This window comes from Drosophila persimilis, unplaced genomic scaffold, assembly GCF_003286085.1.
Source record: "Drosophila persimilis strain 14011-0111.01,24,50 unplaced genomic scaffold, DperRS2 tig00000663-arrow-arrow-pilon, whole genome shotgun sequence".
NCBI classification, from domain to species: Eukaryota; Metazoa; Arthropoda; class Insecta; order Diptera; family Drosophilidae; genus Drosophila; species Drosophila persimilis.
Window position 1 is genome coordinate 1,810,281 of NW_020825331.1, and position 23,334 is coordinate 1,833,614.

General features: G+C 48.8%; 2 protein-coding genes across 3 annotated transcripts; one reads left to right on the forward strand and one right to left on the reverse strand.

Moving 5' to 3' along the window:
* Positions 1-4,545: 4,545 nt before the first annotated feature.
* On the forward strand, positions 4,546-6,704 carry LOC6603081. Of its 2 annotated transcripts, XM_026991346.1 has the most exons (6): positions 4,546-4,826; positions 5,032-5,231; positions 5,371-5,388; positions 5,541-5,778; positions 5,949-6,180; positions 6,274-6,704. In XM_026991346.1, the coding sequence occupies exons 1-6, from the start codon at positions 4,637-4,639 to the stop codon at positions 6,389-6,391; spliced, it is 996 nt and encodes a 331-aa protein (XP_026847147.1). In that variant the 5' UTR covers positions 4,546-4,636; the 3' UTR covers positions 6,392-6,704. The 2 variants fall into 2 exon arrangements, with proteins under 2 accessions (XP_026847147.1, XP_026847146.1); XM_026991345.1 differs by lacking the exon at positions 5,371-5,388 and having other exon boundaries at positions 5,541-5,814; positions 6,274-6,703.
* Positions 6,705-8,464: 1,760 nt separating this feature from the next.
* LOC6603080 (dmX-like protein 2) lies at positions 8,465-23,263 on the reverse strand. Its single transcript, XM_026991339.1, has 14 exons — positions 23,137-23,263; positions 20,277-20,494; positions 19,438-19,586; positions 11,193-19,367; positions 10,903-11,127; positions 10,463-10,825; positions 10,131-10,395; positions 9,979-10,063; positions 9,641-9,910; positions 9,510-9,579; positions 9,369-9,443; positions 9,174-9,307; positions 9,019-9,102; positions 8,465-8,953 (listed from the first exon to the last, which is right to left on the reverse strand). The coding sequence occupies exons 1-14, from the start codon at positions 23,221-23,223 to the stop codon at positions 8,753-8,755; spliced, it is 10,401 nt and encodes a 3,466-aa protein (XP_026847140.1). The 5' UTR covers positions 23,224-23,263; the 3' UTR covers positions 8,465-8,752.
* Between the last annotated feature and the right edge of the window lie 71 nt (positions 23,264-23,334).

The following is a 23,334-nucleotide window of genomic DNA, read 5'->3' on the forward strand; positions in this document are numbered from 1 at the left end:
GCTTCCAGCATTTACCAGTGCCATATACACAGATATATATATATATATATATATATATACATATATATACAGATACAGATACACACATGTACAGTAAAGTCAATCAATGGGAACGCAATCGAACAGTTGTGGCATGCCCCGAGCTTAGCACAAGCCTCCAGTTACGAGTAGAACTGCTTGTTAGAAGAACCTCCCTCCAAAATGTAGTCTTAGTACACACACAACACACAAACATTTCTAGTAAAATTTCACAAAAGGAAAGCCATAAAGAGAGAGAGAGAGAGAGAGAGTAGGGATAGGATAGGATAGGAGATAGGAGAGGCTAGGAAACACAAACAAACAAACACACACTTCTTACGAGTACTATACATATATCTAGAAAAATGCTTGGCTTCGATTCGCTGTTTTCGCGAATCTGTTTATATCTGTAACCGTATCGTATCTATATGTTTGACGATTCCAATGCAAAGACTTAATATACCATGTTTTTTCTTTTTTTTTTTTGTATCTATATACAGCCTATACCTATCTATATACGAGAGTACATATATATAGTATATTATTATATTGTTTAGTAAGACACACCAGATGTTAGATGATGGATGGATGATGTTCTCTAGTCATTTTTTAAGGCGTTTAATTTAGGTTTGGTCACCTCACCACACACCCACACACAGTACACAACACACACTCACACACTGATAGTTTTATATATATAGTCAGAAACCAGCTTTTAACCACGTCCCTACGGCCCCTTATGCCTAAGCTGTATTGTATCTATTTTGTATGTATTATCCAAGTGCACACTGAAACATGAAACATTAGAAATATACTACAACTATGTGAAACAAAAGAGATTTCTGTTCATCTTTGTTTATTGTATTCTCTTCTTTTGTACTGTACTGTATTGTATCCCAATTAATCGTGGAAAATCATCACATTATATAGTTTATAATAATCTATTATATGGCATCCAGGCGCCGGCTAAGTGTAATGCAAAATAAACTTATAAAAAACAAAACAAAAACCAAACACAAGAAATGCAAAAATTAAATTAATTAAATAAATATCGAGCAAAAAAAAAACAACATTTACATATATATATATATATATATATATATAGAAAACCGAGGAAAAAGGAGAGAAAAATCACAAAAATTGTTTACGCTGCTTTTTGCAAAAAATGGGAAAAAATATATAATTAAAAAAATCTAGGCTACATACATATAGGATCTACTATATACATATATATTGTATATATATATATGGTATATGTGTGTGTACGAGAGATAAATTCGCTTCGAATTATACCAGAAACAATACGGAAAACATACGATTAAAGCAATTTGGAAATGGATAACAAGTTTAACAACAAATTAAGTACGTAATATATATATGTGTATACAATATAGTACATATATGTATATGATATTTTGCCATGTAAGTTCTATGAATGTCCCACCTGCCTGGCCAACCACAAAATCCCCAGAGACCCCGCTTCAATATAATGCCAACTCCCACGCCCACGCCCACGCCCACGTCCAACGCCCTCCCAAAGCTGATTTGCACCGCCCAAACCAAACCCCACTCTTTCCAAAGAGTGTTGATACACACATATAGTATAGTGTATCGATATACTTATCGTATATCGATCGATCCGCCGCATAATTGTTAACATTTCTATCGGTTATTAAAGTAGTTGTTGTGTATGTGTATGTATGTAAGTATGTAAATGTGTGCTTACCCCAGATAACGATAAATGATAAAACGATAAACGATAAAGATTAACGATAAATGGTACAGATTAACGATTACTCGATTCTTATTGTTGTTATTGGCAGCAGCGCATGTCTTTTAAGAGCTAGTGATATATGATTTCCTTTCCTTTACTCCTTTGAGCAAGCAAAAAGAAAACTCCACAGAAAAATATAAAAATATATATATATATAGAAAATGAACGAAAACGATTCATCAGATTGTATACCCTGCCCTCACACACACACACACACACACACACACACACACACACTCACACCACACCACACACAAAGAGTGATCTTCACAAAATGCTTATACAACTATATATAGTATATACACACCCATATATATATATATATATATATATACAGCATATAAAGATTATATATATATATATATACAAGATATATAAAACATAGCAATTGTAAACTTTGCGATTTGCAAATGGAAAAGCATCCCCCGCAAGAGCTGAAAACGGAGCTGAAAAACAAATCTTTGCTTGCTTTTCCGTTCCATCATCATTCCTCTTATCCTTGTCATCAGTTTGGCTAATGCCGATCCTTCCGATCGTTTGTACCTTATTTTATCCCCCATCAAATAAATGCCGAAACAGAAACAGAAACGGAAATCGGAAACGGATATGAAAACAAGAAATGAAATGAAACGCAGCGGAACCGAACTCAAATGAGATGAATATTGAAAAGCAAAATTAAAGTTGCCATGCAAAACACCTTAGTAGATGATTATTATTATGAGTACTATTATAATATTATTAAGCGATGGATGGAAATCATTTTGTTCGAATGACACGAAACGAAACGAAGGAAGGCAAAACAAATGCAAAAAGCAAATGCGAAAAATATTATAAATATTCAAAATGACAAAAAAAAAAAAAAAAAAACAGACAAAATTAATTTAAATAAAATAATTTATTAATAAACCACATATTATGAAATGACATAAAACTAAAGCGAATAACTTTTCAAATGGCGTTTTTTATACCCGACCCCATAAAGTACATATATATATTCTTGATCAGCATCAATAGCCGAGTCGATTGAGCCCTATCTGTCTGTCCGTCTGTCCGTCCGTCCGTCTGTCCGTCCCTATCAGCGCCTAGTGCTCAAAGACTATAAGAGCTAGGGCAACAACGTTTTATATCCGGACTTCTGTGATATGTCACAGCTACAAGTATATCGTATGATCGTATGATTATTATAGCCAGAATCAAGAAAACAATTTCATTCTTTCTCGCTCTGTCTCTCTCTAACACACAGGTTTCATGGTCGGTTTTGCCAATTGCAAAATATGAGTTCAAGGATCTCAGAACCTATAAGAGCCAGAGCAACCAAATTTGGTATCCACACCACTGTGATATCGGACCTTGACCGTTTTGTGTCAAAATTTCGCCCCACCCCCTTCCGCCCCCACAAAGGACGAAAATCTGGGGCATCCACAAATCTCAGAGATTATTAAGGCTAGAGTAACCAAATTTAGTATCCGCACTGCTTCTGTTAGATCTCACTATCAAACGTATATCTCAAACGTCTCTCTCGCACGCACTCTTTGTCGTGTCGTTCAATATTAGCGCCGTCTGCCGGACTTAGTATCGGGTATAAATGTAGAGTGGCGGTGTCCGCAGCAACTCACAACGTTCCCCCTCGTTTTAAATCAGATTAGGGATCTGATCTATAGGAAGTGCTGAGCCTCGTCAAGCACACTGTACATTCCAATAGGAGAAATTGGAGCAAGGGAATGGCTCGATAATATACAAGTACATACATATGTACATATGTATGTAAGTGTTAAGCGTCATGCGACAGCGCCCCTCGGTCGGTGGACTGCTTTTCTGCCTGGCTATTAGCTTTTTAAAACATCTGTATAATTTTCTATTCTTTCTATTCCCATGATTTTGTTCGTGTAAGCTTATAAGGGAATATCTTTCGGTAAAGTAGAACCGTTCTTGATAGAAAACCCTGCAAAAAGACCAAAGAATTAAACATGAACATAATAATGACAACATCTGAACATCTGACTGAATGAAACCCGTCCGTTTAGGTCTGTTCCATGGAATATGAATCTGCTTATCGATTGGTCGGATAATTTCCGCCAAATACCGTGAATAATTGCACTTAAAATCGAAGGGCGGCCAGCCGTAGGGACTGTTTGGGCTCCTTTTGCCGCCATCTGATCGCCATCGGAGATCTGGATGATGGTCACCATATTTATTTGATCACCGTTTGAAGCATTATATAATTTGGCACCATTTTATGGAGCGGGGGTGGAAGAGGGGGAGTCGCAGTGGCAGCAGTGTTCTTGAATTTTACGCAACAGTTGGCGCCGCAGTGTGTGATCTTGACGATGGCGTCAACCTGCAAATCGTTGGGCCAGATCCGATACGATCCAAACCGATCCGTAGTGAACCGTACCCAAAAGCGAACCCCAACGCATCGCATCGCATCGCATCGCACCGTACGCCCACTCCTCCCGCCAAGCCAGAGAGAGAGAGGATCAATAACAGACAATAATGTGTTCTGTCGTTCGTCTAATTGTAAGACCAACTTCCAATTTGAGAGACGACACATCCGATGTGATCGCATAACCCATCCACATGGCTGCGTGTGTGTGTGTGGGACTTTCATTTCGCTGATCGAAGCCCAAACCTAGAAGCCAAAGATGCGATGCGAGTCAAGATCCGGCGGCGGAACCATCGAAGCATATAAAAGCGCTTGGAAAGCGTTTCAACATTTCAGTTGCCTCCAAATAACCGTCTGTCGTTTGTCGTCTGTCGTCTGTTGCCTGTCGCTGTTGCCCGACTGCCCTGTCGCTATCGTAATCGTAATCGTAATTGTAATCGGAATCGTAGTCGGTCTGCAATATGTCTTTTGGGAACATCGGGAACACATCGGACTTGGAGTGCGAAAAGAATGAGTACGCACGGCCGCGTCCTACGGGCATCGTTACCAAAATGGCCGCCCACAAGCTCTCCTCGGAGCCGAAATGGGCCGACAAGCGGGAGGATGATTCCGACTCGGAGGTCTCATCGCCAGATAATTTTCTAACCAAAGGTGGATTTCCCGTTTTGGAACGATCTATTCTTTATTATCTATTATTATTTTTGTTTTCTGTTGTGTGTTGAGTGTCCTGCATGCGATGAACTGACTGTTCATCTGTTTAGTGACAATAACATAATCCCTAGCCATCCCATGTAACCCTAGCGCATGTAACCCGACTAACCCGACGATTGCAACTAAAACCCCATCGTACTTACAGGCGCCTTTCTACTGACACCCTCCTATGAACTATCCATGGAACGGGCTGCCCTCATCTGTGAGAAGATGAGCTTCAAGGGATGCTTCAGCCTGACGAAAACCGCTACAGGAATTCTATTTAAATTCTCACATCCAGATGACTACCAGGCGGTGTTCAAGAAGGGCTTCCACAAGGTCACCGGAGCGCGCTTCTATCGCAAGGTGAGCGCGCACCATCCAACCACCCACACACCCATCTCTCTCCATATGCATTCCCCCAAAGAACACCCCCAAACCCCTCCCATCCATCTCCATCAGACAAGTGAAAAATGCAAATTTTCCATTTCCAACATTTTTGCAGCAATCGTTTTCGCGCAGCGTGAGTATTGATGGGTTGGAGAATGGGAAATAATCTCGAATAATCGAATTATGAGTGTCGAAATTAGAGTCCCCATCTTTGCCTGAACAATCGATTAAGCAATAAGTAATGCTAAGCCTGAAGCCGAACCGTTTCCTTACCCCAATCTCTAGATTGCCATACCATGTCGGCCGCGCAAGACCTTCACACTCTATGTGCTGGATGTGCCCGAGGACCTGCCCGTTGAGGATGTCCGTCATGCCATGTACAAGTTCGATTCGGTTGTCGAGGTGGTGCGCCTGCACATCTACTCGAGCCCCTCCAGCAGCAGCAGCAGCAGCAGCAATGTCAACGCCAATGCCTCCTCCGCCGCGGCCACTGCCGCCGCCAGTGCCGAGAAGAGTGCGGAAGGTGAGCAGACCCTACGCAGAGCTGCTGCCCTCCGAAGTAATGTACTCTCCAAAATTGGTAACAAAATAACAAACTCGAAAACGCATTCGATCAAAATTCACCCCACTCCTCCATTCCATTCTATTCGATTCCCATACGAAATCCTTTCCCAATCACAATCTACCTTGCAGGCGGATCGAAGATCCTGGGCGGCTTGAGCGGTTCTGTTGTGGGCGATGCCATCGATAAGGCCGAGCGCCCAGAGCGCCGAGAGCTACCGCCGGCCGTCATACGCATCACTCTGGCCTCGATGGACGAATACAATGTCCTGCTGCAGAATGGGCTCAACTTCTACGATGCCACGTTCTTTCCCACTGAGGCCAATATCTCACTGAAGGGCGCCAGGATTGACTACAAACGGAGGTAGGTCTCGGTCTACGTATCCACCGATCCACCGATCCACCGCCTAGAAAGATCATTCATCTGTGTCTGTCTGTGTATATCTTTTTGTTTAAGAATGCTCGATGGCTCGATACCGGGGCGTGTGCGCGAACTGTTGCCCGTATTCGATGCGGCTGGCTTCTGCAAATTGCCTCCACCCACCAGCAAGCTAATTAAGCCCCCGAGGTCATGAATCGATACGAACCGAACCCAGCGATGCCAATACGATGCCCTCCCCCCAACCGATGCCACAACGACGACGATCACATGTTCCGGCTAGATAAGCAGATGTCCGGGCCCCACTCCCTTTGACGACATGGTTTCAGTTTTCATTTTCAGTTTTAACTTTTATATTTACCCCTTACCCTACTCTATATACCATATATACTATATACATACATATTGAAACTATAATATATATATAATATATAAATGATATTATACTTCATCTTCAACTGATGCCGATGCCCCATTGGATACATAATAATTCCCCTTTTGGCTACCATCTTCCATCTTGTTTCTATATCTATTCTCTCCTCCCTCTGTCTTTTATAAATTCTCTTCTTTTTTTTTTTGTTTTTTGCCTAGTTTTATTATTAAAGGCCCATATAAGGCATAGCGTCTAATTTGTTTGATTGTCTAACAAAGAAAAAAAAAACAACAACAACAAAAAAACCAAACACAGAAACAAAAATAATAAAAACGAAATAAGAAAAACACTTTTCAATGGCAAACGGAAATGAAATGAAACTCAATGATCCATCCGCTTATAAATATATACGCGTTAATATCTACTCGCACAATATTTGCATATATGTATGGTGGGTGGGTGCGTGGGTGCGTGGCTGCTGTTGTGGCTATCATAATTGTAACATCCTGTCGGAGACCAGGTAAATCATTATCATATTATAAAATTCCTGAAGATCTGACTATATAAATACACATATATATATATATATATATCATATAAATGCTTCTTTGATGACCATCTGGAACGAATACAAACCTTCAGAGAATCAGTTTAATTAAGAGATCAGATCGAAACATCGCAGTGGTTTGTTTTGGTAACTTCATGGAAGGGGAACCCACCTTTGAGTTCACTAGAAAAGATCTATAGTTTTTTCTTTATATTGTAATTGGTAGGTTATTGATTGAAGCCCAGTCTTAGGAAGCTTACATTACACTTCCACACTTTCGTAAACTAAAGTTCTGCATCCATTAGAGCAAGGTGCACTCATTAGTTTGGATGGTTTGTAGGAATCCTTCAAGCATTGGACAGCTGTTCTGCTTTTCGATTACTTGAACTGGTAATGCTGCATCTATGGGTCACTCCGAACCCTTAATGTTCCTTCAGTCTTCCAAAGTAGAGCATCGTGCCAGTCTCACAGAGACAATAGTCAAAGGAAGATACAGAGACCTGATTGATGATAGATCGGATAGGGTTTGGGGTACAGCCAGAAACGCTCAGGGGTGGGATGGAGGCCAATGCATCACATGGTTCAACATACAACCTATTCTTAAAGCAATCAATGCAATTCCATTGCCAGTTTTTAAATTGGTTTTACATGAACGAAAGTCTTGAATCGGCAGCTCAGATTCCCAAAGCAGGGGTACCCAAATCGTAAGATCTTGAATAAATTATTTGAAAAACTACTTTAATAATCGTATTAGAACGAGTGCCATCATTTAACAAAAGAATCAAAGTATTTATTGTATTTAATTTGCACTTTATTTACTTTTTAAGTTAATTCATTTAGTTTTGTTTTAGGTATACATACATATACATACATATATATATATATATATATATATAGTATAGTATATCTTGATTGATTTTCAACAACAGACAAATTTTGCACAAAGCTCAACACAAATAGAGACATACATAGATCGTAATATATATTCGTAAGCATATCAATTACCATACTGTCGAATGTCTTGTATATCGTATATAATAATAATTAATAATTGATTTAAAGCATATAATATAATAGATGTATAATATATACACATATATGCATATATATGTATATATATATATATATCGTATATAGTGTATATCTGTATAGTTTATAGTCTGTTTAGGAAATACTCATCGAACATTGAAACGAATTTGCATAAAATTCGTCAAACAAGTTTTTTTTTTTTTGTTTAGATTTTAAATAGACAAAACAGAAAAAAAAATATATATGGAATACAATAATAATAATAATAATAATAATAGTTATAGTTATAATAATAATATACATACATGTGTAGGAAAAAATTCAAATACAATCATAGTTTTAGCATATAATCAACGTTTTAACAAAGAATACAACAAATAGGACACTCATCAGGAGGCGCGCACACACTAACAGGTGACTAACAAGAGACGCGAGAGCACGGAAACGGGAACGGGAACGGATACTGGATACTAGATGCTGGATACGGACAAAAGTCACACACAAATAGGAGCGTAGGAGCGCAGTAGAAATGTACACGAGATATACACAAATACATATAGAACACGCATAGAATACATATATGTAGTTTTGTTTGTTTGTAGTTGTTTTCAATACACAGAGTGCACAATATTATCCTTCTCGACCAGCAGGCGGACCTTCATGCAACCATCGGACCCACACGAGAACAGTCGCCCAAAGGGATCGACAGTCACCTGGCTGACACCCTGGCCGGTATGCTTGAAGAAACCATTCTTGGCATGCTCATGGGGGAACGTATTGATCAGCATGAACTGATTCATGTCCCATATCTGAAACAGAAAGAATATTGCAATTATTGGCTATTGGGTATTGATTATGGAAAGCCTTTCTGTACCTTAATGTCACCCTCAATGGAGCCAGTGACAAAGAACTCCTCATGGGGATCCAAAGCAATGCACTTGATGGTGCTATCGTGCGCCTGAAAATACGAAACATTTGAATACCATTCCGGGAAAGGTTTCACGTCTCTCCAAGGATGCGATCCCATACCTGATAACGATGTCGCAGCGTGCGCTGTCTCACATCGAAGACGCATACATCGCCGCGTTTGCCGCACGAGATGAGCACTTGATGCTGTGGCGCAAACACCAGACAGGACGAGCCCTGATCGTGACAGGTGAATGCTGTGCAAAATAGTGCAAGTATAACGATATGCGGTTTATTTAATCCTCGATGGTTATTTACCTGACACACACGACTTTTTGTGGGGCAGCAAAGTGTCCCAAATGTTAATGTTTTTGTTCTCGGAACTTTGACCAGCTAAAAGAGAAATGCATTAATATAGAAGAGCGCTTCTGGAAGGCAGTCAGAAATCAGGCAACCCACCGCTGGCCAGTAGACTGCAAGAGCCAAGGAATACAAAATCGGAAAGCGTCTTATTGTGGCACTGATAGCTCTGTGGAGAGAGAGGAAATTGCATCATAATGGTGTCATGAATGGGTTGGGATTCTACTCACAATAAACGAACGATTATTCTGTGAGGCGATGCCCGCCTGCCAGAGGCTCAGGTTGCCATCACCATCGCCGATGCCGAACTTATTGCCCTGCTCGGAGAAGCGACAGCGGGTCACTTTCGCAAAGGTGCCAGAGGTACGTGGCGAGCAAACGGGCTGCTGGTGGCCCCACTCCCAGATCTGCACTGAACCATCCTGTCCGCCGGTCAGATAGAGGGGCATCAATGGATGAGCACTCATACGCTTAACATTGTCCACCTTGTGGCGCTGCACCTGCAACAAAAGTGTCCGATTATGGCCAGTTCCAGTGCCAGCTCGTGCTGTGCTTCCACTCCACTCACCATGGACGTGCCACGTCCCGACTGCGAGGCGCTTTGTGTACTGCTATTGCTTTCATTTGGATTACTGTTGCTTCCAAATTGATTCCTGCAGAGAGCAGGGTAAAGTAAAATGGTAAAATGGGAGCCCCCAAAGGCCAGTGGGGAGTACGTACTGCTCTTGCGATTGAATGATGAGGAAGGCGGAACTATTGGTGTCCGCATCCTTGGACAGATTCATCATATCGTAGTCGCACTCATCCTCGTACCAATTGGGCGACTCCAGCAGCAGGGAGATGTCGAACTCCTGGATCTCGCGCGGATTGGAGAACGCGATCATAGAGGAGCTATTGTTCTTCAAGCAGAAGGACAATATCGATTCGTGATCCTTGTGTATGATGCGTATGTGGTCGGTATTCTCGCTGGTTGAATGCGATTGACCTGCAGGATAGACACGAAGGATGTAGGAGTTATAGCACATGGTTGGGGGGGGGCATGAGACACACACCTTCATCCGTCTCGTTGTCGGGCTGGGAGCCGCGCGTGTGGCCATGATGATGATGCCCCTCCATGTTCTTGCCAAAGATGCTCTTGATGAAAACCTCCTGGGCGGGCTCCTGGCGCACCAGGAAATTCCACAGTCGCCGTATGGGTCCCGCCGAGGAACCGGACACAAACGGTGTGTTGTCCTTGTTCAGCAGCGATCGATACTTGTGGATGGCCAGCCCATTGATGCCGCTCTCCGCATAACAGCCAGGTATATACTGCCGTGTTGGGGGTCCCCGGGCGATCAGGTCGCTCAAGGCGAACTCCTGCCAGCGATTGAGAGTGCGCAGCACCTCGTGCGACAGGGGACTGATCACGGGCAGATCTACGAACAGATAGTGGATTAGTGATCGGTGCTCTGAGTGGCTGCTCCACCATGTGGATGGATGGTGGTACAACTACCCTGCAGCTCGATTCCTGCCACCTTCACCAGTTCCTGGATCTTGTGGGTGGTGATCTTGATGAGGGCCAAACGGAGTATGCTCCACGAGTACGATGTGGGATTGGTGTGCTCCGTATTGTCTTTGGCTTTCAGTTGGGTCCGACTCACATTCACATCGTCGTCGTCCTCCTCTTCCTCCTCGTTCTCCGACTCGTGCGAGTCATCTGTGTCGTAATCATCGCACTCTGTAAGAGGATTCCCCGCCCCCCAATTTAATGATGGAGTTCCTGGCGTCGCGCGAGCTACTTACCCGTTGTACCTGGCGGCGGTTTGGACAGGAAATAGGAGAGCATCGATGTCTCTGGTGGCATGAACTGCTCCCGGTATGTGGGCTTGTCCTCCTTCATGTTGTTCGAGGTGCTGCTCTGGCTAAAGCTCCCCAGGATCTTCATGTTCAGCTTCATGCGCTGCTTCGTGATGGAGGTCACGGTGTTCCACACGCTGTTCTCATCGGCTGTCGGATCATCCGAAGTGGGGCCGGCTGCTCCTGCTGCCGCTGCCGCTGCCGCTGGCAGGCTCTGGGCCTGACCCGAGGCCGGCTTGATCAGCAGCTTCTTCATGCCGCCGCCAAAGAGCGTCGACCAGGTGTCATTGTTGAAGCTCTGGCCGCTCAAACGGTACAGCAGCCGACTGTCGCAGGTGCACAGCGAGTAGATGAACAGCGCCATGTATGTGGAGACAAAGGACTCCAGCAGCAGGACATTCAGCTTGGGCACATCCTCATCCTTCTCGCGGGCAAGCAACGCCCGGAGATTGGTGACACCCGGCCACTTGGAGGGCGTCGTACAGATGCCCGCCGGCTCGTCCGTCGAGTACTTGCGCCTCCGTCCGTACGCATTCCGGCTGCCCACCAGATACGAGCACTCGAACGAGGAGTTGATCTTCGCAATGTTCTCCATGCCTGGACTGGGGTAGCCGTTGAAGGCCGAATTGTTGACCACAAAGCTCTCCGAGTCGCAGAGCGACTGGTAGATGCACGAGGAGAGGGCCACCGCGAGGTCGCGCAGCACGAAGATCTCGCTGAGGGCGCTCGTCTCGATGCCGGGGAACGGCACCACCTTGATGATGGTCTGCAGCATGTCCACCGTCTGCGACTGCAGGTATTTAATGGGATCGGCAATCACCGTCTTGTTGCCTGCCACGCAGGCGCTCAGCAGCGGCAGGGTGGTGGGGAATGGCAGCGGACTGAGCAGCTGCTGTTGGGTCTTCTCCTGCTGCAGCTCCTGCAGCAGCAGCACCAGCTCCATCCGCACAGAGGCGAGGCCCCCGCCGCTGGCTCCGTGGAGCGAGCAGTAGCTGAGAAGGGTACGCAGCAGCGTCTCGTTGGCCTTGAGCCAGCGCTTGCGCTTGGCCGCCCGCAGGACCTTGGCCTCGAAGTCCTGCTTGTCCTGCATGAGGATTTCGTGGAGCGTGGGCCGCTCCGTGCTCGGACAGATGCTGGCATTCATTTCCTTGTCATCCTTGGCATCCGCATCGCCGCCACTGCCGTCGCTCGCCTGCTGCTGCTCGGAGCTGCAGTAGTTGCACAGCTGCTTGAGGGCCTCCACCTCCCGCTCCAGCCACATGTACAGCTGGTAGCGCAGCTGGCCGCCATCCACCTCGAAGCCGGTGGCCAGGGTCGAGAGCTCCTCCATGAGGATCTTCAGGCAGGCCACGAACTTTAGCTGCTGCGCCATGATGTCCATTTTGTGGCCATCGCCCGTGGATCGTCCCACAGCAGCAGCAGCAGCAGCAACAGCATCTTCCGCTCCCATGGGGGGCTGTGGTGTGGCCATCTCGGGATCGTCATCATCTATGGGATCGGCATCGTCGTCATCCCATTTGATCTCGAACTTGGCCTCTGCTTCGTTTCCTGCCGCAGGTGCACCCCAATCGAAGGCATCCGCCGTGGCTGTGGCTGTGGCCGCTCCCCACTGATCCATGATCCCCGAATTGATGAGCTCCTCTTTGTTGATCTGCTGGCTCGTAGCCGCCGCCTGGCTGCCGGCCATGCTGCTGCCCGATGAGGATGGATCCTCGCTGATCTTCAGCGGCAGTTTGTTGAGCACCTCGAGGGCCAGGGCCGGGCAGCCGCTCTTGAAATGCCCGTGGGCGGTGGTGAAGTACAGTTGCCGTTCAATGGGCGTGATGGAGTCCTCCAGCTGCAGCTGTTTGTCGCAGGCGGCTCCGCCCGAGCCCGCTCCCGCGCCGGCTGTCTCGTAGTTGAAGCCCGACAGCACGACATGGGCGATGCGTTTCTCCTGCGCGGACAGCGCAATGTTCTGCCGTATCAGCAGCGGATGCGTGCGCAGATAGATGTAGAAGTTGAAGACATTCGGGTTGGTGGCCTGCGGCTCGGGCCGGAGGAGATCCTCCTCCCGGTAGCTGCTGTGCAGACTTCCCACGCCGCCCGTCAAGAGCAGGGTGTTGAGGCTCTCCTGGTACTTCTTCAGGGTCCAGTAGGTCATCGAGCGCAGGAACGGGTCCGGATGGGCGCGCGGTATGTCGCAACGTCCCGTCTCCGGGTCGGTGCCCAGGATGTGCTCGTGCAGCAGCTTGTGGTAGTAACAGCCCTCGGCATCGCCCTCGTACAGTCGGGCGATGATGAGCGCCAGCTGAAAGTCCTCCAGCTTGTTCATGCACACCTCGATGGCGTCGTTGAGGGAGTTGGCCAGCAGGAAGAAGGCCACCGCATGCTCGAACCGCTGCTTCCCCAGCAGCACAAAGGCATTCTTCAGGGCGGCCTTGCGCCAGCGATCCTCGGCGAAATTGTTGCCAAAGAAGGCGGTCATCTTCTCGTCCCGCATCGACCGGAAGAGGCCCCACACCAGGGACTTCTTCTTCATGGCCAGGTAGTAGATGGCCGCATCCAGGGGGTCCTGCTTCTGCTGGTAGGCGCACTTGGCCAGCCGCTCCACGCAACGCCGCAGAGTGTTGATGTTCTTCAGCCAATAGCCCATGCCCAGGTCCCGCAGCGTGGCCCAGCGCAGGTCGCCCTTCGTGTAGCTGGGTATCAGGTTGAGCAGCTCCTCCTCGCTCTCCGAGTGGTAGGCCCACACAATGTTCGAGGTGCCCACGCCCTGGCGCTGGAACTGGGCCCGCTGCTGCAGCGGCAGGCAGCGCAGCAGATACGTAAAGTGTTTCATGGCCAAAAGGAAACGCAGACCGCAATCGTCTAGCGATTCCGTGGCTGTGGCGCCCTCCTTGGGCACGTTTGCGGTGTTCTTGCCCATGTCGGCGGCAAACTTGTCCGAGAAGTCCGTGTTGCAGGTGGCCACCGTATCGGCGAGGGCCAGCAGATGCATCTGGTCCAGCGACGAGAGCCCCGGCAGATGTGTGTGCGTGAGCAGGCGCGACAGAAGCTGCCCCTGGCGCGGCCCAAAGTGCGAGATGGACTGCTTCTCGGGCAGCGAGAGCCGTCGCTCGTGCCGCTTGCCCTGCTCCCCCTCCGACAGCAGCTCGTCGAGATTGTCCTCCGAGTTGTGCATGTCGAAGAGCTCATCGTAGTCCTTGTCGTTCTCCGCGTTGCTGGCGCCCCCCTGGCCGCCGGGCGTCTCCCTGTCCGCGTTCAGCAGCACCCACAAGGGCAGCGGCGGAATCGAGTTGATCTCCGCATAGTCGAGCATCAGTTCCTCGGGGATCTGGGTGGTGCTGCCCCGATGCTCCGCCTGAATGTTGTTGTTGTCCGCCGCATTGTAGCTGATGCTGAGGGTGCGAGAGCGGGACCAGCTGCGCTGTCGGGCATACCCGTCCTCGTCCTGGGTGGCGCCGTGCTGGTCGCCACTCGAGCCGCCGCTCATGCAGCGCACCAAATGGGCCAGTATGGCCTTGACCCAGCGTATCTTGCCGCAGTTCAGGAGCTCCATCAGCTGCTTGGGATGGTACTGCGGCAGCACCGGGCAGGCGATCCGCGAGGCCTGGAACAGGCCAAAGTCCGTCAGGTAGTCATCGCTGCCACTGTCCCGATCGTTGGGGGCACTGCCCACGGTTGTGGCCACGGCGCCGCCTCCGTTCATATTGGCCATGCTGGTGTTACCCAGACGCCGCTTCTTGTCGTGCGACAGCAGCTGCAGATTGGCGGTGCTCACTTTGCTGATCAGCGGCATGGAGGCCACGTTCTTGAGCCTCAGCTGCGTCGATTCGTTGGCCAGACTTCGCAGGTCCTCGTCGCGCAGGTTGCGCGTGTCGGGCACGTCCTCGCTGCCGCCGTTCGCACCACCCACCATGTGGGAGGTGTAGTGCGGCTTCCACTGCGAGTACACATGCATTTCCGAGTCCATGGCCACCACCAGAATGCCGTCGCGCACCCACGATATCTGCATGGGCAGCGGCGGCAGTCCATCCGCCGTTTGTAGATCGATCTGTCGCAGCTTCATCCATCGGATCTCATCCACGAAATTGGGCTGTGCCAGAGAGGAGGCCTTCCGCAGGATGGGGCGGTTCACGGAGCGCGACTCCTTCATGGCCTTGATGTTCGCCTGAGCAATGTCCGAGCTGACGGGCGTGTACAGCAGGATCTTGCTGCCGACGGCCACTGTCAGGATGTGCGAGCCATCCTCCTTGGACACCCAATCGAGCTGCACCAGATGCTTCTGTGTGAGCGGACAGGTGTTGCCGTTCTCGGCGATGCTCTTCCTCAACGATTGCAGCGTACTGAAGCTGGGCACGGTCAGGAGCCCCGAGGCGGCCACCGAGGGCTGGCGATTCACGCTGACGGCCAGCTCTGGTGTGGTCTCGCCACTCCTCGGCGATCGACTGTCGTCGTGGGCCTGGAACGTGTGCAGCACCTGGTTGAGGCGCTGCTTCTTGGCCAGCAGTCGGCTGTCGTGCAGGTAGCTCAAGTCGATGCCGTGGCCAATGTTGATCCTCGGCAGGTGGACGTTCTTCAGGTGTATGGTGTCCTCCAGCACCCATTCGCTGCCGCCCGAGCTCTCGCACTCGTAGATGGCCACGCAGAGGTTCACGTACCGCGAATCGGGGTCCCCCTTGTTGGGTCGCGTGAAGCTCTTGCCGTACTTGTAGGCGCACGCAATGCGCCCGCTGTAGGCGGCACTGATGTTCAGCGGCTGGCCCGGTATCTCAATCGCCGACTGCTGGATGCGGCTAAACATTTTCCACTCGGACCAGTGATAGGCATCGCCATTCCCATTCCCATTGCCAGTTTCCTCTGCGGAGGGATTCTCGATGGGTTCGCACTTCCAAAAACGCGACACCGAGTCCGAGCAGGCCGTCACAATGATGTAGGGGGCAAAGCAGGCCGGATAAATGCTGGAGCTGCTCAAGTGGCCCGCTGCCGGGGAGGCATGTATCACATCCACGCCCTCGGGTAGCGGCAGCTCCTGAGTGCACACCTTTTTCGTGGTTATTGAGATGTGCGGCGCCTCCACATGCGAGCCAAAGTGCTCGGCACCCGTGAGGGTCTCTGCCCCCTGGGACATCCGTCGGGGATTCGGGTTCGCATTCGGATTGGGATTGTCCTCGGGCTCTTCCTGGGTGAGGTTGCTGTCGGGCACATACATGGCCGTCTCGGAGAGGAAGGAGTTCTGCTGCTTGGAGCTGATGACGATCCGCCACATGTGTATGGTGCTGCCCCGCAGCGTCTTCTCGATGTTTACAATGTAGAAGGGCTCTTCGAAGTCGACATTGCGCTGCAGATCCACAATGGCGTCCATATCCGACTCGAGGAAGGGATTGTAGCGCGGCTCGTCCACATCCTGGGCGTCCACTGACGCGGTGGTGCGCTGGCCCCCGGTTATCAGCTGGGCCTGAAACACATGCAGAAACTGTGTGTTCTGCCAGTCGTGTTTGGCATCCGAGATGGCGTCCAGCTGGAGGATGCACCCCGGACGCGCCGTCGACTGCTGGGAGACGACCTTCAGCTTGTCGTGCAGCGCCGATCGTTGGGCCTTCATTGTGGAGGAGGCATTTGAGATCATCGACGAGAGCGAGTGCGACTTGTGCAGCGTGTTGAGGTTCTCCGAACAGGAGATCTCCGCCAGCAGGGTCCGGGCATCAATCACCGCCTGATACACGCGCAGATTCTCCCCATCGCTGGCCACAAAGCAGGCGCTGGGGGAATTGCTGTAGCTACCGAGGGTGGTGCTCGGCAGGAGCGTGGGTATCCAGGCCACATTGCTGAAGGCCGATATCTCGGGGGAGTTGATGCGCGCCAGCTCGCTGACGCCGCCCGAATGGCACAGTGGACCCACCGAGTCCACGCGCCACAGTATCAACTCCGAACAGAAGCCAGTGGGTGTAAAGACATCCTTGTCGTTGCCGTTGCCGTTCCCGTTCCCATTCGATGCGGCACCAGCAGATCCTCCTGGACTGGCAACGCCGCCTGTACCGGATCCCATGGTGAAGCCACCGCCACCTCCCCCACTCAGGGGCTGCTCAAACGGCGACATCGGGGACTTGGCCTCCGAGTCGGGCAGATTGTGATGCGATGTGGAGACGAGCAACGGCAGCACCGGGTGACAGGTGATGTCATTGACCCGGAAACGGTGCCCGGAGGCACGGCTCACATGGCCGATGCTTAATACTTGGGTGAATTTCGTTTTGAAGGCGAACGTCAGCTGCCAAAGGTTCAGGGTGCCGTTCGAGTGCTTCGTGACCATCGAAACGGAAGGGGAGACGTTCAGGGGCAGGCCACTGGTCACCCCGTTGCCACTGGCTCCCGCCGAGTCCTGGGAGCTGCTGGCAACGCCTCCGCTGGCCGCTGCACTGTCGTCCGTCTCCTGATCCTGTTCCCCATCCTCGTTGTTGTCCTCCTGCTCCTCCTCGTGCTTCTCGAACGCATGCTGGTCGCTCTTCAGCGACGAATCATCCGCCTGGCCGTTCTTGTGGAATTCGTCCTTGCTCCTCACATTGTTGGCGATGTCCCTAAAGGCCAGCGGATGGCTGCCCGTGTTGAACAGGCTCACCGTGGTGGACATGGACATGGCATCGCCCAGCGGAAAGGCCGACGGAATGCGCGTCGAGAAGGACACCTGCGCCTGCCGAAACGACCCCGGATAGTAGTCATCCAGCCACTCGATCACCCAGATCAGGTAGCTCCCATCCACGGGATGGATGGCAAACAGCAGATCGGGACTCTGGTGCCAGTCCCTCAGCAGGCACTCGATCTTGTTGTCCAGCGAATCCACCAGCTGTGTGATCGGATGCTGCTGGTGCTGATGCTGCTCGTTGTTCAGCGAGTTCTGGGACGTTGTGTTGGACATGGAGTTCAGATGGAGACCCGCTCCAGTCCCGGCCGTATGCTGCGAATACTTGCTGTACTCCTCGCCGCTGTCGTCCACCGACACGGACTTGGAGGAGCGCAGATACTTCTTGTGCGCATGCGTGCCGTGCGTGCCGCCGGGTGCATCGTCCGGCAGGTCCACTCCGCCGCCTCCAGAGTGACCGTGATGATGGCCATGTCCGTAATGGCCGTGATGGCCATTCTCCTCGTCGATCACCTTCTTGGTCAGCTCCTGGAGTATTGCCTCTGCCTGGAGTGTGAAATGCATCTCCTTGTTGTTCAGCCAGTGCAGGATGAAGACGTTCTGGTTGGCCGGGTCCGATGTCTGCATCGATGGCACCAGCGGTATGTCCGTCTCTGCGTTGATGGAGGCCGCCAGATGGAAGTGCATGCCGGGCGTAACGCCCGAGCCATGAAAGCCATACGAGTGGAAGTCGTGAACGCTGCACGACGACGGCAGCGACGGTATGGGCCCCAGATAATTGCTGAAGCTAGCCGGCGACGAGCCCATGGCCCCGCCCATTGCTCCAGCGCCCATGTGGGCCGGCGGCAGGATGCCACCAGGCCCTCCCGGGGCGGCGTGTGCCCCCGCCTTCATGTGGCGCCGTATGTGAAAGCAGGTCTTCATGTGCTTCAGTCGCTGCATAAACCGATGCTTGTGCCGGTGCGTCCGGAACTTGGGATTCTGCGAATTCTGCGGATCGAACTGGGTCATATTGACCAGCCCGTCGTCGGGGAGCACCGTCTCGATCCAGATGCGGCAGATGTTGTCCAGGCAGGAGGTCACCAGCATGTTGGCCACCGATCCCTTGGGCATGTACTTGCTCGTCTTGCGCCACACAATGTTCGAGACGGCCCGCGGATGGGCAATGTACACGTACGTGAAGTTAAGTTCTCCAATGGCGGCGCTCACGCCACCCGATCCTCCTCCTGCGCCCGCTCCTCCTCCGCTGGCGTTGCTGCTCAGGTCATCCGTGTGCCGGGTGGTGCCTTTGGCGGGGAAGAGCACCTGCTTGTTCTCGTACCAGATCTTCACCAGACGATCGTTGCGGCCGCAGGTGGCGAACAGTGTACCATCGGGACTAAATGCCATATGGTAAATGGGTATGGCCGTCTGGCAGGACCAGATGTTCTCCCACGTGGACACATCCTCGGCCTGGTTCGATTGCTTCACCTCTTTGCTCTCGCCAATCTCGAATTTTACACCTACGAAAATTGAAGGCATTTCGATTCGATTCGATTAGTCTTGCTTTGCTTTGCTATTCGCTCGACCTACCCGTATGCTCCTCCTCCTGCTGGTGTGTGGGCGATTTGCTCTTCCAGAGCTGTATGTTGGTGCCGCCGGTGAGTAGGCGTGTGCCCTCCAGATTCCACGAGAGGGTCACCACACTCGAGTGGCTGGTAAAGGAGCCCGTTTGCACCCATCTATAGGATATGCCCGTGGATGAAAGATAACCAAAAAAAAACTGTTTCAAGGCGGGGTACTTTCTATTTTCGAGTTAATAATATTCAAAGGATAGGTATCCCCTGAAAGTCGAGCTTCCTTGCTCCCAAAAGGCCCCTCGCGCGGTGGACTAGAGGATTATTTTGTGACCCTTTTTAAAGGGATTCTGATTCGGATACTATGCCAGACTGAGTCTACTCTCGCCTTCAATCGTACACAGTCTTCAATTGTCCTTCCATTGACTTCGTCTTGATCTCTGGATCATCTATGTCTCTATTCTAAGGCTTATAATTTCCCGATTTAGATATGAGGCTATAATACATTTAAATGCATTGAAACCTGCCTTTTTTCCCCCATTTATGTCTGAATTTGTTTGTTACGAACGTGTCTGTTCGCCTTTGGGTAACTTCTCGTCTTTAATCGAACGAGTGGCTCTCGTAGCAAAGGCGTATTATCTACTGAAACATTCTAAAAGGCACTCATCAATATTTTATATCGGTTTGATTATGGAGAAATTCAAACAGCAAATACAGCTTTCGTTCCTGCATTCTATTCCGTTTTTATTTATAACGAATGTATCTGTTCACTTAGGGGACATTTTCACGGAGGCTTTCAACGAATTTGCATTCCATTTTTCCACTCGTTACAGTTTACAATTTATAGAATCTCACCTGTAGTCTAGGAAATGGGTATTATGCTTGCTGGACTCAATCACCGGCGTGGGCTCAAAAATGCATATCTTATTCTCGTAGGCAGCCGCTATTTTGCCGGTATCGGTGCTGCAGTCGAGGGCGGATATCTTCACATAGCCATGACTGGCGCCCGGTATGATCTGGACACGCTCGAAGGTGCTTGCGAGGATGACTACATTGCAGCCGGCGGCGTAGGCCTGCAAAAAAAGAAAAACCACACACATGGAAAAGGAAAGGAAAACAAAAGATCGGTTATATAGTACATATATTTCGTAGTAGCTCGTTATCTTTAAATTTCTATATCATTGTGTGTGGGATGTGATAACCGACCACTGCATAAGGGGCGGGCTTATCATCGTCATACGGTTGGGTTTTGGTTGACAAGAGACCAGCCACCACAAGGGTTACCGGGGGGTTTACCTGGTACTAGGTTATAGCTACTCCATAGAAATAGTTTGTGTGTGTGTGTGTGTGTGTGGTGTTTGATTTATTTGCCAAGCTGTCGCTGATATGCTCATTATCGTTTAAAAAACGGAATTCCAACAAATCGGCAAGAGAGCTCTTAAGTCGGAGTTTTCCCCCAAAACTCCTGATTCTATAATTTCAGTAAACCCTCTCTCTCTGTCGCGCTCTCTTCAATCAGAATGATTCGTATTTATGATGATTCAGTAGCTATTTTATAGTTCCACTGTTCTGGATCTTCATCAGAAATGGTACCTTAAAATTTTGCCCTACGAATATTTCTAGATGCGCCTCAGATTCGAAGATGTCCTCTATCGATTAATGGCTACATGTTTTCTACTTTTATGTGTCTTATTCTTGTCTTGTCTCCTTTACTTGGTTGTCCGTTACTCATGTGCTCTGCTCACGCTGGTAGGACAGCGTGTATGGTACTCGCTCGGAAAGGACTCGAACTCGTAGTAGCGAGACGAACGGATCTGACGTCGAACGTGACAGGTTTTTTGGATCCTATCGATTACCGATTTTGATCGATTATCTGTCGCCAGCTCCTCTTCTATGCCTTCCCCCTTTTTCCTTGCTATTCTTTTCTACCTTTTTCTGTGGACTTGTGGCATACTATGGCATACAGGTGGCGCCACTATCATTTGAATATCTTACAAAAATTATAAATAAAATAAAACTGAAACTAAAATGATGGCAATACGTGTGTGGGACAGAGAGGCATAGTAATGTCAACATCAGAGGAGGAGGCGAAGCTGATTACAGAGAAGAGAATAAATATAATACTCGTAATATGTGTGTAAATAGGTCCCAGGGACAGGCACGCGGCAGATGTTCCGATCATTAGAATGCGCCACAGTTAATTATGTTTCTGTTTTCCGTCTGGGCAAATATATACACAATATATACATGTCTATATATATATATATATATACATATATATAGCGTCTATGCAGTGCCGTCCCGTCCCCACCCACAGACATTGGTGGCTCTTCGATATCTGCGTCTAGAACCTATCGAAATGTGATCGTAAAGAGAAACGATAAATTATCACATATCGGAAAACTTCGGTGATACCCTAGGAAGATGTCAATCGATCCTATGGCACACAGATAGACTTCGCGTAGCGATGGATTTTTCACTGATCGATGCCTTTTTGTCTGAGATCTGAAATACCTCTTGCCAGGGTATAGAAAAACCCCAAATCACATTTTAAATGCGTGCTCACGACCATACCAATATTTTTTATGGCCGTTTATTATTTTTTTTTTCAATTGCTTATTGGAGAAGACGTCACGTCAGACGATTTCCTTAACAGGAGAGAGGGTGCCCAATGCAGGCGGGAGAGAGAGGGAGTTTAAGGTAAGGTATACCCAGAGATGGCTCTCATGATAGTAGCATATTTTGCATTAGTTTGCGATGAAGAGGGATACCAAAGGCTTATTCCCTGGAAAGTGTGCATATGCAACTGGAAGAGGGGGAATGCCCTATGTCGTGGGCGAGCAGAGTGTGTGTGTGTATGTGTGTGTGGGAGGTGGTGAAACGCTGCAAGCTGCAAAATTAGGGCATCATCAAAGGCCACCTGACCAATCGAAGGGTACACACACACACACACCAACGAACACACGCGCGCGCACGCATATGTTTACATATATGTATATCTACGCATTCGGCTCATTTCTGTGTGTGTGCCAGCACTTGACCTTTAAATGTAATTTATTGCCTGGCAGTGTATGTAAATATGCAGTTTACTTTTATTTCAATCGACAAACATTTGGCAAAAATATTGATGTTTTACTCTCCCTGTCTCTCGCTCTCTCTTTCTCTCTCTGTGCTGCTGCTGTTTTTTTTTTTTGTCAACTCAAGCAATTTACGCGCATTGGGACAGACACACACACACTCTGGAACACACACACGAATAGCCAATCGCACACAATTTGTTGTTTTTATCGAATTTACACACAGAAAATATTCTCTATCTCATCATTTGCATTTGATTTAATTGACCACCAAGTGTGGCAAAATATACATTCATATAGTATACTGTACATATATAACCAATAAAACAGCATTAATATTTCATTGGCACTGGTACATATGTGCCTGTGTGTGCATCAGGCATGTACATATATGTAAATAACAAACATTAAGGGGGGACGGGACATGCTCATGTGGCGACCAAGGGGTTCGGTGTCTCGGGCATTCATTCCAATTGGAAATTGCAAATATGTCAAACGCGTTAGGGGCAAAAATGGGCGAGTGTTCAATTGTATGCCTGTGTGTGTGTGCATGAAATTGTTGTACAATGGAAAGATGATGCGTGATAAATAGAACGGTTACTGGTGAGAGGGGGGACACTTGGACTATTCTCTCTTACTGTAAATGGTATGCCTTCCACGGAGCCAATGGCGAAGCACCGGTCACCTGCATTGCAGGCACCGCTCAATATCTGATGACAATTCATAATTCTTTACAATTGATTATCACATCACAGCGCACGAATTGTAGTGTTGTTGGTTCTTTGGTTTTTTGGTTTCTAGCCCGATTTTTTTTCTTGCTTGTAACAAACGACAAC

Bases quoted from the DNA above. Each gene is read 5' to 3' on its own strand.
- LOC6603081 (XM_026991345.1), top strand. From the start codon at position 4,637: ATGTCTTTTGGGAACATCGGGAACACATCGGACTTGGAGTGCGAAAAG. The intron at 5,232-5,540 runs GTGAGCGCGCAC...CCCAATCTCTAG, and splicing joins GAGCGCGCTTCTATCGCAAG to ATTGCCATACCATGTCGGCC. The intron at 5,815-5,948 runs GTAATGTACTCT...TCTACCTTGCAG, and splicing joins CAGAGCTGCTGCCCTCCGAA to GCGGATCGAAGATCCTGGGC.
- LOC6603080 (XM_026991339.1), bottom strand. From the start codon at position 23,223: ATGAATTGTCATCAGATATTGAGCGGTGCCTGCAATGCAGGTGACCGG. The intron at 10,396-10,462 runs GTGTGTGTCTCA...TCTATCCTGCAG, and splicing joins CGACAACGAGACGGATGAAG to GTCAATCGCATTCAACCAGC. The intron at 8,954-9,018 runs GTACAGAAAGGC...TTTCTGTTTCAG, and splicing joins CCATTGAGGGTGACATTAAG to ATATGGGACATGAATCAGTT.